At 44.2% G+C, this 15565-nt stretch overlaps 1 protein-coding gene and 2 non-coding genes across 3 annotated transcripts; all 3 read left to right on the plus strand.

The window, feature by feature from the left end:
- The first annotated feature begins 2648 nt into the window (after positions 1-2648).
- On the plus strand, positions 2649-7835 carry Rpsa (ribosomal protein SA). Its single transcript, XM_003476995.5, has 7 exons — positions 2649-2782; positions 3923-4088; positions 4788-4906; positions 6141-6386; positions 7102-7230; positions 7339-7504; positions 7673-7835. The coding sequence occupies exons 2-7, from the start codon at positions 3956-3958 to the stop codon at positions 7765-7767; spliced, it is 888 nt and encodes a 295-aa protein (XP_003477043.1). The 5' UTR covers positions 2649-2782; positions 3923-3955; the 3' UTR covers positions 7768-7835.
- LOC111753664 (small nucleolar RNA SNORA62/SNORA6 family) lies at positions 4527-4682 on the plus strand. Its single transcript, XR_002788449.1, has one exon. It is a non-coding gene; the product is annotated as a small nucleolar RNA SNORA62/SNORA6 family (small nucleolar RNA).
- On the plus strand, positions 6458-6606 carry LOC111753663 (small nucleolar RNA SNORA62/SNORA6 family). Its single transcript, XR_002788448.1, has one exon. It is a non-coding gene; the product is annotated as a small nucleolar RNA SNORA62/SNORA6 family (small nucleolar RNA).
- Positions 7836-15565: the final 7730 nt, after the last annotated feature.

Consider the following 15565-nt stretch of genomic DNA (forward strand, 5'->3'; position numbering starts at 1 on the left):
AAAAAACTAGTTGCAAGCTGGGTAGCATCAGTGGTTGTCAGTCATGATACCTCTAAGGTATAGAGGCAAATTGCTTGTCTGTTCACTGTTCAGTTTCTGGTAGTTAACTGCTGGTAATCCCTGGCATTGCTAGGTGGTAGATGCATCCCTTCAATCCCTATCTCCATATTCACAATCCCTTCTCCCTGTGTCTGTGTCTCTATAAACTTCATGTAAGAACTCCAGTCATTTGATTAGGGCTCACCGCAACCTAAAATGACCTCATTTTACTTTGATTATGTATGCAAACTGGGCAGGGTGGTGCAAGCCCATTATCCCAGCACTCAGACTGGGCCAGGAAGACTATAAATTCAAGTCTAGCGATTACAGTGGGCTGGCTGAGACCTTGTCTAAAAAACATTGAAAAAGGCTGAGAATGAGTCTTAGTGCAAACCCGAGGTTCCATCCCCAATACAAAAACAAAACAAAACCAAAAAAGTAAGAAAAATACATGTGAATACCCTGTTCCTAAATGTCAGACACTACACAGGATGAGGGGCACAACTCAACTTCTATTACATGTACTAAATTTACCTAATGATTTTAAGTTTACAGTTAAGTTATACCATAGAGTTTAAGTTGAAATATCTTACTCTTAAATAATCTGGGTAAGGATGTGGAAGCAGACAGCAGGGTCCTAGCCTCAGTGGCACCCAAGTCACTAGTGAGGTGACTTGTGAGTCCCTGGGCTAGAGGAAGCACTAAGGAATAAAAGACAAGGGAAGACAGGTTGGGTGTTGCTGCTGCCTCCTAAAAAACGCTGAGATGGGCTCCTGCACGCCCTTTTTTCAGGGCTTTCCCAGTCTCCTTTGACCCTCATCCTAGCCTCCAAACCTAAGGCAGGCCTGGGCTGGGCAATTTCAATCACAAGTGCCCAAGACTTCTTCATTTGTTGGGATGTAGAGGATGACAAACCTTGGGAAAATGTCTAATTTTCTCTAAAGATAAAACTGAAATTTGACTTTTTGAACATTGTGGCAAACTCCCCTAGCATACATGCCCCAAACTGCAAGAACTTACTTTTCCTTTTCTTGGTATTGTTATAGGGTAGCTCTTTAGAAATGATTCACTAGTCAAAAGTAGTCCAGGTCCTTGCTTTGAACAAAGAATTGCACAAGATAAGCCAAAATTGGTGCCAAAAGTTTGTTTTAAAAGTGCAGAATAAATTGGTGTGAGAAAAACCAGCCCTGAAGAGTGAACTTGTATGGAACTAAGAGAATAAAAGCAAAACAAAAGTACACACTGTGGCAACCTCACCCAAAACAAGTTTGTTGGTTGGTTTGCAGGCTGGGTCTCCTTATGTAACACCAGCTGGCCTTGGACTCAACAGTGATCATCCTGCCTCAGCCTCTGAGTGCAGGATTATAAACCCTTGCCACTACGCCCAGCCAAAACAGCAGTTTTGAAGCTTTCCACATCTGGAGCTCCTGTCCTCCTTTGGGACTTTGTCGAGGACAGGTTTAGCTCATTTTCCCAGCCAGCTGTGCCACCTCTTATTTCCTGTATTAATATTAAAGCTCAGAAAGAAAGGAAGTGAGCTTTCTTCAGCTGGCTTTGAACACACTGCCCTACACTTTACAACCAACCTGTGTTCCTCATTTTAAAAACTCACCCCCCCCCAAAGAAAACCCACCAGCTTTTTTTTTTTTTTTTTTGTCTTTTTCATTTTTATCGGTACCAGGGATCAAACTCACGACCGCCTGCTTGCAAGGCAGGTGCTTATGCTGCTGAGCTAAATCCCCAGCCCAACCCACTACCTTTTACACCAGTTTGGGCAGTGGTTCTCAACTTGGCTGCACGTTAATTAGGATTGTAACCTGTAGAAGTCTCCTCGTTTTCAGAACGAGATCAAAAATTTTTTTTTTAAATAAAGACGTTTCCTCGTTAGGCGTAGCGCCTACTTTTAAAACTCCAGGCGATTCTTAATGCAGCCAGAGTTGGAATATCGCGTCTGTAGTCATTAACAAATTAGCTACCAGTCAGCTTCTAACCCAGCTTCAAAACTTCATAACGGCCCTCATTGGTTTTTCTGTACCATAAAAATCTTAGTTTTGAATGGCTCTTAATGTATTGGGCGGAATAAATCATTATTAGCATCCTATTGATGGTTTTTGGATTTTTTTTTTTTTTTTTTTTTTGGTACTGGGGATCAAACACAACCTTACGCTTGCCAGGCAGGCGCTTATGACACTGAGCTAAACCCCTAGCCCCTGATTTTTGGAATCTTTTGCTTAAAAACTTTTTTCATATTTCAAAACTATGAACCATGCGTCATTAAGTTGCTCTCCAGCTCCGCCGGCACGCGGGATGCCGCACCGCCAAGCTTCCGCGTCCCGCAGGCCCGCCGCGGCACAGCAATGCACAAGGCACAAGGCGCAGCAGCGGCGCTTATTCCTGAATCTTGCAACCCAGGCCCTCGAGCAACGATAGGCGACCGCTCCACTGGCGAGACCGAGTCCTCTACATGCCAGAATCATTCACAACAGGAGCGGGAAGGGGATAACGCAGAAGCCCAGCAGCGTCAGCCTCCCGCCTCCGCCCGCGAAGCCCCGCCCTGCCGTCCAGTCAGCTTCGCGCCAGCCTTCCGGAAAGGAGGCCCCGCCCAGGGCGCCCCCCTGGACACGCCCTTCTTCCGTTTGAGTTTCTCAGCCATTGGCTAAAGGCGGACTATATAAGGACGTCATTTCCCGTGGCCCAGTCTTTCCGTGCTGCCCAAGCAGGGGTCCATACGGCGTTGTTCTTGGTGAGTGGTCTGTGGGTTTCCCAGCACCTCCAACGCCGCCGGGAAGAACTTGCTGGGCAGGGGACGGAAAGAGCCAAGCAGGCCGAGAGTGTGCTTAGGCTCGGCGCGTTCTGCCTTCACCGGCGTCTCGCACGTGGCTAGGCCTGGTCGCCCGAAGCCTTGAACAAATTGAGCTGAAGTGGCGGCAGCGGAAGTCGCGCCCTGCTCCACGGCGCTGTGCGTCGGGCCCAGCTCCCAGCTTGGGTCGAGCCCAGGCCCTCATTTTCCGCAGCGTCTTGGCTGATTGAGTTTTAGTTACTTTAGGAGTGAGGCAACTGGAAGAGAGGGCCGACAGCCTGTCGGTAGCAAGTGAGTGAACGGTGAACCAGGACCCAGGGCCAAGGACGAACTTCCGCAGGCGGTGTGAAACACAGCAGTTAAGGCCACTCCATATTTTGTCCTGCAAAATAATGTGCTTTTTACTCATTTTTTCTTTAATTGCACGTACTGAAGTTGGTTAGAGTTTCTGGCTTGCTGTCGGTCATTTTATATTTACAGCCACGTGTGACAGGTGGCCCTAAACAGTTCCTATGCTCTGCTTTTGTATAAGTGACTCCGGGTTGCAGAGCCCTGCAACCACCCACTCCGACCAAACCCAGGAGCTGTTCTGCCAGTAAAACTCCTACCACCTGCTTTTGTTTGCAGCTTCATTTGTCAGCCTTTGGGAACTATGAGCTTGCTACATAAGGCATGAGGGAATAATTCTGAAATACCCGTTTACGGTCTTTAGAAATACCCGAAACCTTTGACTGTATACCCCCGCGTACAGTGATCTACTGTTTTTTTAGGTACCTTGAAAAGTATAAAGGGCTGGGCGTGATGGGACATACCTGTAATATCTACCGGTGGGAGGCTGAGGCAGGATTGCATTGAGTTGGAAGCCAGCATGTACTCCATAGGGAGACCATGTCTGAAAAATACGTATGTGTTTTAAATTTCAGCTGCTGTTTTCAGGTTGTTAATTTGGAATTCTGTAGCTTATACCACCTTTCTCTGCGAGGTTTGTTAGAGTTGTATTTGGCATGTATTCGTGAGTGTTGTGTTGGCTTCCCTTCACTCAGTACCTCACTCAAATCTAAGAACTATTTTTTTAAATATCAGGTTCCCATCGTAACTTAAAGGGAAACTTTCACAATGTCCGGAGCCCTTGATGTCCTGCAAATGAAGGAGGAGGACGTCCTCAAATTCCTTGCTGCAGGAACCCACTTAGGTGGCACCAACCTGGATTTCCAGATGGAGCAGTATATCTACAAAAGGAAAAGTGATGGTTAGTTGCAGATTTGACTTGTTATTTTAGCTGTAAGTGCAGGCTTTGGTTGTGCTGTTCTGAGGAGCATTACTGTTGGTGGGAGGGGTTTCTGAGCTCTAATGGCAGTTGCTGGGTTCTGGAACTTGAGTTGGGTAGTAAGCTGTGAAATGTGCAGACAAGTTCCTGGTAGGGCCTTCAGCTTCCTAGGTGCTAGAATTGGTTTACTGAACTGAATTCTGAGGGGAAACTAGGGTAAGAGGCAGGAATAAACAGTTAGCTCAGAATTAGTGGAGATTGGCTGTGGTAAGGACATGCTGACAAGCCTGGGGATTCAGCTTAAAGGCAGCCCCGAACCACTGAGATTCAGTGACAGCAAGGGAAGACTGACAAGCAATTTGGGGGCCTAATACTGCAGGAGGGAGACAGGGAAATACAGACTTTGCCAACTGAGTCAAGACTGCACACTATTAAAGCCCAGGTGGAGGCTAGTCTTGGCTGGCCAGTGAACTTCTGGGTGTCGGAAGTGTGCTACATTAATGGCAGGATTCTCGCTAACACCAGTAGAGTCCACCTCTGTGACTGGAGTTTGCTCTGGTACTCACTGCCACACACTCAGCTTTATAGAGGAATGTCCGTCTGCACTGCCCACGTGGAATTGGGATGAGGGATGTGTGCTTAGCGTGTGTGAGGCTCTCAACTCTACATGTTCTCACCTAGGGATCTACATCATAAATCTGAAGCGAACCTGGGAGAAGCTTCTGCTGGCAGCTCGAGCCATAGTGGCCATTGAAAATCCTGCCGACGTCAGCGTCATATCCTCTAGGAACACTGGCCAGGTTTGTGAACCATGCTTGTTTTTATACAAAGCTTTTTATTATTTCATTTCAGAAAGATTTTCCTTAGGGTAGGGACCCTAGTCCTCTCCACATCTTTTAAGGGTCTTTGGCAACTTGAGAAATAGCTTGGGTTTTTAATGGTTAGCAAGATATGTGGTTAAATCAGGTACGGATTGACTTGAGACTCCAATTTTTTTTTTTTCCATTTTATTTTGAATGTAGTAAAAATACAACAGAACAAAGGCAATCAAGACAATGTAGTGACATTGGTACAGAACTTCAAACCAAACAGAACATTGGGAAACCAATTGAAGGAGAATATTGAATAGAGCAAAACATAGCAGTGAAAACAATCTTTGCCTTCAAATAGAACATAGAAGGAAATCCCCCATATTTGCTATATTGCATATGGTCATCCTCCCAAGAGATGCTCAGACCTCTGTCCCCAGTTGCTGAGAGTGGGCAGGGGAAAGATGTTTAGTTCTCTCCACCAGCACAAGGGGCCCTTATCAAGAGGGCGGGCAGATTGCCTTCTTGTGCAGCCAGATAAGTCCCAACATGGCTGGAGACCCCCATTTTTAGCAAATTTAAAAATTAAATAGCAGCATTCTGCTGCTTCAGTGTTGAGGAATGGTGTGTTTTGAGATATGACTTCACTGTTTTCACCAGACCAGTCTGAGATTACAGGTGTGCAGAACCACACCTGGCTACTGTGAACATTTTTATAGGTTATTCCCCAGACTCAGCATTGTGAGGAGGTGCATTATGGAAGAAAGCTTTAATGTTGTGGAATGAGCTGAGTGACTACTTGTCTACCTCAGTGAAAATTAACAACTTTACTAGGTTGGAAAACACTTGGGATGAGGGTGGGGAGAACATTTTATTTTAGTAGGTCGAAGGCATAGAGTTGGGGACAAGCAGGTACTTGGTGATTAACCTAGAAGAAGAAAATAACTGGGGTTTGGGGTCCCGTGTCTGTTCTCCCCCCCCTCCGCTTTTTTTCCTGTGTTACTGATTAAATTTAGGTCCTAAAGTATCCTGGTAAGCACTGCCTCTGAGCTACACCACCAGTCCCTGATGCTGTGAATGTTAATTTGAGGGTTTCATTTTTGAGAAAGAGGTATGAGCATTTCAGCTAGACAGAGTGCTTCAGTCTGTACAGAACTGGGTGTCCGCACACTGTGTTCTTGTGAAATCACCCTTGGGGTGCTGCTAACTGTTTTCTATTTCAAAGCGGGCTGTGCTGAAGTTTGCCGCTGCCACTGGAGCAACTCCTATTGCTGGCCGCTTCACTCCTGGGACCTTCACTAACCAGATCCAAGCAGCTTTCCGAGAGCCGCGTCTTCTGGTGGTTACTGATCCCAGGGCAGACCACCAGCCCCTCACAGAGGCATCTTACGTCAATCTGCCTACCATTGCTCTGTGTAACACAGATTCTCCACTGCGTTATGTGGACATTGCCATCCCGTGCAACAATAAGGTAACCACTTCAAGATCTGGTTTGCTCTGGTTGCATCTTCAAGATGGGTGCTCTGGAAAACTGAACATTTCTGTGCACATTGTTAGAGCTTGGAGTTGAGGCTGCTGACTGGCCTATGGACTCTCAAGTGTAGGTAGTGTGCTACACGAGGGGCAAGGTTTTCGCTAACACTCCATTCCAGCCCCGTGGGTGGAGCTTGATAGTAGTCCTTGCTACAGATTGAACATTAATATGGAGCAGCTTTGAGGAGAAAGAACTTTTGAATAATGGCCTGTGTTTTCTGGCATTACATGGCCATTCTGTTTACAGGCAACAAAATGTAATTCCAGAATGATAGGTTGTTGTGGTTTGAATTAGTCTGCTCATTAACTGGTCTTAAAACTGGTGCAAATGAGAATTTGTCAGATAGGTTTTTGTTACTTTCACGACAGTGTACAGGGAACACTTGTACTCACTACTGTCTGAGGTCACACTTAGGTGCATGGGGTACCATCCTGACACTTGTTTTTTGCTTTTCTAATCCCCGTGATTTCAGTGTGCATACATTGAACTGTCTTGATTAGTAACGATTTTCTTTGTTAAAATCACTTTAAACATAGGGCTTCATTTGGTACCAGGGGTGCCATTCATTTGTGTGGGGTGGGTGAGGCGGATAGGGCTGAGCTTACCGTTTCGAGCTGTCTGGTACTTATTAATGACAAGGCCCTCTCCACAGGGAGCTCACTCAGTGGGTCTGATGTGGTGGATGCTAGCCCGGGAAGTGCTTCGCATGCGTGGCACCATCTCCCGTGAACACCCATGGGAGGTCATGCCTGATCTCTACTTCTACAGGGACCCTGAAGAGGTATGCTTCCTCCATAGAAGGCCCATGCATAGCATGGGCAGGTGGGGCACCTGAGTCTGCTTTTCAGAGGGGAAATTGTCCTTGTCACCTTGTTTTTTAAATCACCAGATTGAAAAGGAAGAACAGGCTGCTGCTGAAAAGGCAGTGACCAAGGAAGAATTTCAGGGCGAATGGACTGCACCAGCTCCTGAGTTCACTGCTGCTCAGCCTGAGGTTGCAGACTGGTCTGAAGGCGTGCAGGTGCCCTCGGTGCCCATCCAGCAGTTCCCTACTGGTATGTGTCGAGACCAAGGGCTTTACCCTGAGATTTGCATCTTCATTGCTGGTGAAAGTGTCTGACAGGCTGTGCAGCATGTGTGGCATAGATTGCTGCTGGAGTGGGATAATAAGGAACAGTGCTTTGGGGTCAGCACTGATGGATTTTTTGGTCTTTCCTTAACAGAAGACTGGAGTGCTCAGCCGGCCACAGAAGACTGGTCTGCAGCCCCCACTGCGCAGGCCACTGAATGGGTAGGAACCACCACTGAGTGGTCTTGAGCTGTTCTGGAAACACTTCAGCAAAGTGGGAATAAAGTTGATAAAAAATAAAACACCAGTTTCTAAAAGTCTGTTTGATTCTTTCCAGTTCAAAAAGACTACAATTTCTTACACCTCCATACTCCTACCATAGGCCACTATGGATCAGTGACAACTGCTTTTTGCTTGAGGATTTTCTTGAGTTCTGAAAATTGATGTACACATGCATGAGTAGTAGTCCCAGGGATGGTTTTTCCAAGGCCCCATAGTGGCAGTGGTTGCTATTTGCATTAATGTGGGGTCTAGGCTATAGTTGGTTTTATGACAAGTCTTGCTGTTTGCTAGTGTGTGGCCACTGCTTGAGTGATTTCTTGTATCTACATGCCTGCCTCAAGCCAAACTGGAACGTAGTCCTTTTCTTCCCAGTGTTGATCTCCCATGTTTATAGTTGCTAGGAGAGTTTTTTGAATAGAATTTTCATCTACTACTGTGTCACAGTGATTTACTAGTGAAAGTACTGATAGCTCCCTCCTACGCTGATTTTATGACATTCATCGCCTATGAACAGAACTACAGGGTCTTGCTGCGAAGTAGTCCAGGCTGCCCTCAAACCATGGAAAACTTTTGCCTTAGTCTCCCAAGTGCTGCAGTTACAGATGTGTGTTACTATCTGTAGTCTCAGAAAAAATGGTTCTTGAGGGAACGTGAACATTCACATTGGTGATCGTGATGACCTCACTGACCACCTTCCCGATGTGAAGGGTCCTGTGCTGCTCAGCCACCTTCCCTGCTCAGCAGCTGTCTTCAGTTTGGAAAACACAGGAAGAACCTTATGATTCTTGGGGGCAGTGTTGGCATTTAAGATGCTGGGAAACAGGAAGGGGCCAGCAAGGTCACCCTGGAACTCTGCCCTGTGAGAACAAAGCTCATTTGTCAACAGGTGATGGCTGGAGAGAACACCCTGTTACTTTACAGGGCAACTCTGCCTGGTAGTCACTGACCAGGTGTCTCTCTAACCATCCAATTCAGACACCTGCATTCCTCTTGCTCCGGCTCCTGCCTTCATGGTTTCTGCAGGTTAACATGGGATGAGCACAGATGAAGTCCACCCAGGAGCTTCTAGATGGGCTTTCTTGAAGACCCAGCGGGGTTTAGTCTGGCTTATAGCTTCGAAGAGTTAGATCCTGCTCCAGGGATCACCCAGTGCCGGCCTACCTGGCTAGGACCTTTCTTTCCTGGTGGTGTCTGCAGTTCTTCAGCACTGTTGAATGTAGTGCAGAGCCTGCAGGTGTTCCTGCAGCAGCTTACCCACAGTGGGTGTCAGGGATTACTGTGGTCCCCTCTGGCCCAAGGCCTTTGCTAAGGAGAGGTGGAAACACCCCTTCGCACTGGTACCTGATCACAAGTGAGCCATATCCCTTTGTCAGCCCCTGCTGTCTCACCACACAGGAACAGGTTTTCCAAATTTTTTTTTTTTTTTTTTTTTTTTTTTTTTTGATACAGGGTCTTGCTACATAGTTTAACCTGATTTCAAACTGACAGTGACCCTCCTGCCTCAGCCTCCGGAGTATTGAGGTGACAGGTGTGGGCCAGTATGTTCAAGGTTTTCTATTTTTTTTTTTTTTCCCCCAAAGGTTTTGGTTTTCTTGCTTTTCTATATATATACACTTACTAGTATTGCAGCACACTGAAATCTCTTTGTCCTGACCTTGGGAAACTGGGGCTTGCTGTATATATCACATGCACATCTTGGGGGTTTGCTTCTATGCTTTATAGAAATAGAATTCTCCCCAGAACTCTGGCATTTCCTTTTTTTTATCACTTATCCTGCTTCAAGTACTTTGGAGACTGCGTTTCCTGGGACTGGGCAATAGACATTTTTCTAATATCCCATCACAGTGTATGACTGGTACAGACAAAGGGTAAAACAAAGACTTGGAGTCCATGTCTAGACAGCAGCCATTAGCTGAGACCCCCTTCTGTGAGAAAATGTCCAGGCAGCCCAAACCACATCCTCTCTGGCTTCTTATTGATTGAACCAGGAAGCAAAGATAAAGAAAAATTAAGAGTGTCAGGACCAGAATTAATGTAGTGGGCAGGGGCATTCTGGGTGGCCAGTCAAATAACTGACCTTGGATGAGTTGAAATGATAAACGAGTAGGAAGAGGATGAAGGCCAGAGCATTCTCTTTTTTCTTTTTCCTTTTTTTTTTTTTGGCACTGGGGATTGAACTCATGGTCTTGCACTTGCCAGGCAGATAAATCAGCCCCACGGAGCATTCACCTTTTAAAGCAGTGTGTCCTACCCTACAGTACTTGGCCATGGCCGGTAGGCTATCTTAGTTTCTAAGCATGCGTTCCAGAAGGTTTTGGGCATGTGGCTCTAAAAGTCCCTTATCTCTGCGTAACCATCTCTGACTGACACCCCCACATGTTCCCCCTTTTTTTGTTTTATTTGCAGGTTTGGAAAAGTAGGACAGGGTAAAGGGAGAAGGGATATTGGGCTTGGTGAGAGAGAGCATGAATTCAGAACATGGCATCAGTTGAAAGAGTATATGTACCAAGAGGACCTTAGGACTTGCAAGAAAAAGATTATTCCCATAGCAGTAAGAATCTAAATGGGAGATTCAGCCAATAGGTGATACTGAGATGATTAAGGTGGTATTAGAAGCTTCCCTGTGAAGTTTATAAAGTTGGGCCTGAAGCCAGCTCAAAAGCAGTAATATGAAGAACCCTAGGGAGAAGACACTGATCCTCTTCCTAGGATTTAGCATGATTAAATGTAATATGGGAGGGTACCCAGCATCAGAAAATTTTGAAGATACCCGTACGTGATTTGGGCAATTTGGACAGAATGAGGTTTGATGGCTGCTATAGCTACAGTAGCTGCCAGTGCCGTTACTGCTGTAATGCCCCGAAACTGCTTTCACCTGCATTTTTCAAGTGCTGAGGTAATTAATTGGTGCAAGGGTGTAGTCTCCCACCCAATCACACGTAGTACAGTGTGGGAGCTAGGCTTCAGCCCTTAGTGTCTGAGAATAGCTGTTGTATTTTTCAGGGAAGCCCTGGTCCGTCCTTTGAGCATCACTTCTTGGCCCCAGTGTAGAACCATCAGCCTACTGGCACAGATCCTTCACCTCTGGCAGAGACTTACTAGCTTCCACCACTGATCTTTGGGCCTTCCCAGTGTGGATCTGTAAAGCAGACTGACATGAGTCTTCGGGGGCTTTAGACCTCCAGTTGGACTCCTGGGTGGCATTGCTAAGGGCTCTAGGTCTTCAACTGGATTCACGCAGGACACTGCTGTGGGACCCAAGCCCTCAGCTGGATTTTCTAGATCTTTGGTGAACAGATTTTCTGCACTTTCTTGTATTTAATTATGGGTGACCACCATAAACACACACACACACACACACACACACACACACACACACAATTTTTTTTTAATCTTTTTGAGACAGTTTCACTATGCAGTTCAGGCTGGCCTTGAATTTACCTTGTAGCCCAGATTGGCTTCAAATTCACAACATTCCTCCTGCCTAAACAATGCTCCCAAGTGCTGGGATTACAGGCATACATCACTGCATCCAGCCTTAAAATAAAATTATAAATTCTGAATTCTGTATGTAATTGTTCCCTGGTAACCTGACTATAACACTTAGCATTTCCCAGAATATATTATTGATGTGTGACTTACTTTAGTGGGTTTTATAAGGTGTAACTATCTTGACAGGTGTGGAGGACCACCTGGACGACTCTCCTTGAATAAACAGCAGTTACCTCCACTTTAGCTAAACCTAGCCCTCGTCTTCATGTACTGATACATACAGCACTGGATAAGTTATTTCCATCTCCCCTTTATTGGCTCTGAGCAACGTAAATAGGGCTGGCTGAGGTGCTATGTAATCTTTGAAACCAGGTGACAGTCCTGTTTCCCCACACCAGTGACTCCCTAAACATGGTTGAACCAGGTGGGACATGGTTCCAGGGCTGTGAACTGGGTTTGAGCCTGGAGACTCAAGATAAGCTAGAACTTCTCAGGGCATAAAACTGCACATCAGGGCTGAAGCACCACTCCCAAAACATTAACTGCTACCTCAGTTGTACCACACAGGTTGGTCTTTCTACACAGCCTTCTCTGCACACTGCAGAGGTGTCTGCAGGCTCCTACCGAGCCCAGCTCACAGGACTCAGATATTCCCGCCATTCTCACAGTCACTCATCCTCTAGCCTCTTCTATCTTCACAAATTAATAAAATCTGGGTTAGACCCTAGGTTGAGGCCTTTGTTCCATGAGCCTTCACCTAGGTCATACTCAGGATTCCTTGATTCCCCATAAATATAAATGTCTTAGTGCCTTTATTTCACTGTAGGTTGCACTGGAAGTGGTAGATTGGAATTAACACTAGAATTTGAATAACTTTTTCATGAGATTACAAATACAAACTTTCTAGACCAAAATGAGGATGGGAAAGGGATTGCTATAGACAGGGATAGCTCTGATAAATTTTGAGAACAGTACTAATAACCAACTCATACTCAATATACTAACATTACTCAATATACTAACATATCTCACTTATACAACAGCAAAAGTGTTTGTTTTATCAAAACCAACAGATGTAGGTCAATTTGAAATGTCAGGACCAACCAAATTTAAAGAGGTGTGAAATTTTGACCATTTTATATGTTTAAGGTCCAAACATATTTTAGTTACTTTGTATGTCTTAAGCTTGTATAGTCTTTTTTTGTCTTTTTTTTTTTTCCTTCGTTTTTATCGGTACCAGGGATGGAACTCACGACTGCCTGCTTGCAAGGCAGGCACTTATGCTGCTGAGCTAAATCCCCAGCCCCAGCTTATATAGTCTTAACCCTATAAATTTAACTTGAAAGCATATCTTATTTTTAGATGTATATATAAATATGTCTAAATATTTCATACACTAAGATAATAGTTATGTATTTAATCAATCATGAACTGATTATTGAACATGTCTTACAGGCTAATTTTTTAAATTTTTTATTATTTTGAAGGTAGTAAAATACAACAGAACAAGACAGAAGAAAGCCAATCAAGACAGTGTAGTGAAAATGGTATGGAACTTTACAGCAGATTACCAGGACAACAATAATAGGTACCACAGTATATCTCATTATCTTCACAATAGTTGTTCTTTCAGTCAGGATTAGCAAAATAAAACGAAATACAGAACATTATAGAAATTATCAAAACAATGTTTAATAGAGCAATACCATTAATCAGAATAAAGCAAAGCAGTGCTAAAAATATTTGCCTTCAAAGAGAAGGTAGAAGGAAATCCCCCTTATTTGCTAAATTGCATATGGTCAGCTTTCCAAGAAATCCTTAGATCTCTGGCTCCCATTTGCTAACAGGGATATTTGATTCTCAGCCTGTGTTCCTGTAGGCTCACTACCGCTTAGTAGGGAGGTGAGCTGGTTGCTTGGTTTCCTAGAGCCCTAAGTTCTAACATGGCAAGGATCTCAGGAGACAGTGGTGGTTCTCTCCCTGGGGCGGCCACAGCCTAGGTTAATATTTAAATGCTCTTTAACTTCTTTTTTTTCCTTTTTCTTTTTGAGACAAGATCTCACTAGGCAGTTCAGGCTGCCCTTGAGCTCACTCTGTACCCCAGGCTGGTCTCAAACTTGCAATGATCTTGCCTCAGCCTCCCAAGTGCTGGGACTACAGGCATGCACCACCAAACCCTACTCTTTAAGTCTTAAAACTCACTTTTTAGTAACCAAAACCTAATGACAAGGGCTGTACACTAGCAAAAAGAGCTTCATTATGTTTCTGTTATGCCTAAATTATATGACCAAAGTACCTATAAGGCCGCCATACTGTTCTGTATGCATTTTTTTTTCTGGGTGACCTAACTGATATGTTAATCAATGCTCCTCTCTGTAAAGAATTGTAAATCCCTGGGAACCTGACCTAATTGATATGTTAACCATTGCTGGTCTCTACAAATAACAGATGTTATCTAAAATTGAGTGCTGAAATAAGTTGACAAAGGATTGTTAATTCCTGATAGACTTCTCTGTCCTCTGCAAAGGAAAACAAAGGTCTTCCTCATTCCTTAGCAGATTTCCTGATCCACGCCCATAACCCCTTACTTTGTAAACTGTGCTTTCTACAAAAAGTCTGGAAAGTTTTGAGGGAGACACACAGCTTTTGAAAACTCTTAACTGTACTGTGTCTCTGGGCCCAGGATAAAATAAATCAGCAGCTGTCTTCAGCTTTTTTAAAAAAACATGTCTTGCCCCATTTTTGGACTCAAGGTTGGGGACTCTGGGAGGCTCGTTTGTGGATTGCAAGAACAAGAACACAAGAAACCTACTCTAGCAAAACTTATTTTGCTTTTAAATTTAGTTTCAACTTAGCCAATAGCATCACTATTTTTAGAAAACCATATTACTTTATACATAGAAAAATAAACCTTTTAATTATGGCTAAAAACAATCACTTTAGATGACCCATAACTGAAAGGGTTGCTGGCCCAGGCCGGATACTGTAGCCAGTAAAGCCAGGGAGCTCCTATCTCCCCCCACCCTTAGGAATTACCTCTGGCGCCAAACTAAGACCAATGGGCTACCTGTGCATCCCTAATGCTCCCTTGGGTTCCACCCCAGGCTGAGGCTACTTATGTGCCTCACTCCATGTGTTCCACGGAGAGATCGATGGCCGGCCCCGGGGTGGAGATGCCACGCCCCAGGGGGTCGGGGGTGTCTCTCCCCGAAATCCCAAAATAAAGGTTACTTATATTTTATACTTCTTATCTTTTCAGCCGCTGCGGGTCCTCCTCTTTTTCCTCTTCCTCCCCTCCACAGTTCTATCAATAACAAATAATACTCAAAGCTATCTATATTACCTTTGACTAAGAAAAACTCTTAAATTGTGGCATACAGACAATATTGTATTTTATAAAGCTAATTTATAAAGCTAATTTTGTTTTTGTTTTTGTCTTTTTCATTTTTATCAGTACCAGGGATCGAACTGACGACCGCCTGCTTGTAAGGCAGGTGCTTATGCCACTGAGCTAAATCCCCAGCCCCTATAAAGCTAATTTTTTGATGTTATATTGGTCACCTAAGAACCTGAATGTTAATATGTTTCCACGTTTAAAGACATTTTTACTCTTACCTACTGATTTAAATTAGCCTGCTGTTAAGGTATAAGAACCACAAGCATTTGAGATAATGTATTGAGTGTTTATAAACTAATTTAAATAGAACTTCTGGAAGATAATATATACAGGGAAATTAACAGAGAAACCTATACATATGAACCTAAAGTATTAAACTTTAAAGCTTTTGTTCCTGTGTAAGCCTTGAGCCTGTCAGTCTTCTTCTGGTAGTGTTTCAAATGAGTCTTATTACCCTGAAAACCTATATAAATGGTTTTTCCATGGAAATCTTAAAAAATAATCCCCCCAAAAGACAAAGAAATTTTTGAGCTCAAAAACACGTTTCTCTTTTTTTTTCTTTTTTCTTTTGTCTTTTTCCTTTTTATCGGTACCAGGGATCGAACTCATGACTGCCTGCTTGCAAAGCAGGCACTTATGCCACTGAGCTAAATCCCCAGCCCCCAAAAACACATTTCTCTTATATGAAGCAGCTACAGCTGTTTTAACTAACATGTATTAAATAAGTGGACAAACAAGTGAACACATAATCAGTCGTTTCTAAATCAGAGTGCACTCTGATATGTTAGCCAAGTTTAACTACAATAACTGAAAGGATTTTGGCCCAGACAGGACTCTGTAGCCAGTAAAGCCTTAACCAGAACCAGGAAGCCCCTA

Source organism: Cavia porcellus, unplaced genomic scaffold (genome assembly GCF_034190915.1).
Source record: "Cavia porcellus strain 051 isolate PalLab524CR breed Dunkin Hartley unplaced genomic scaffold, mCavPor4.1 scaffold_14, whole genome shotgun sequence".
Taxonomy (NCBI): Eukaryota; Metazoa; Chordata; class Mammalia; order Rodentia; family Caviidae; genus Cavia; species Cavia porcellus.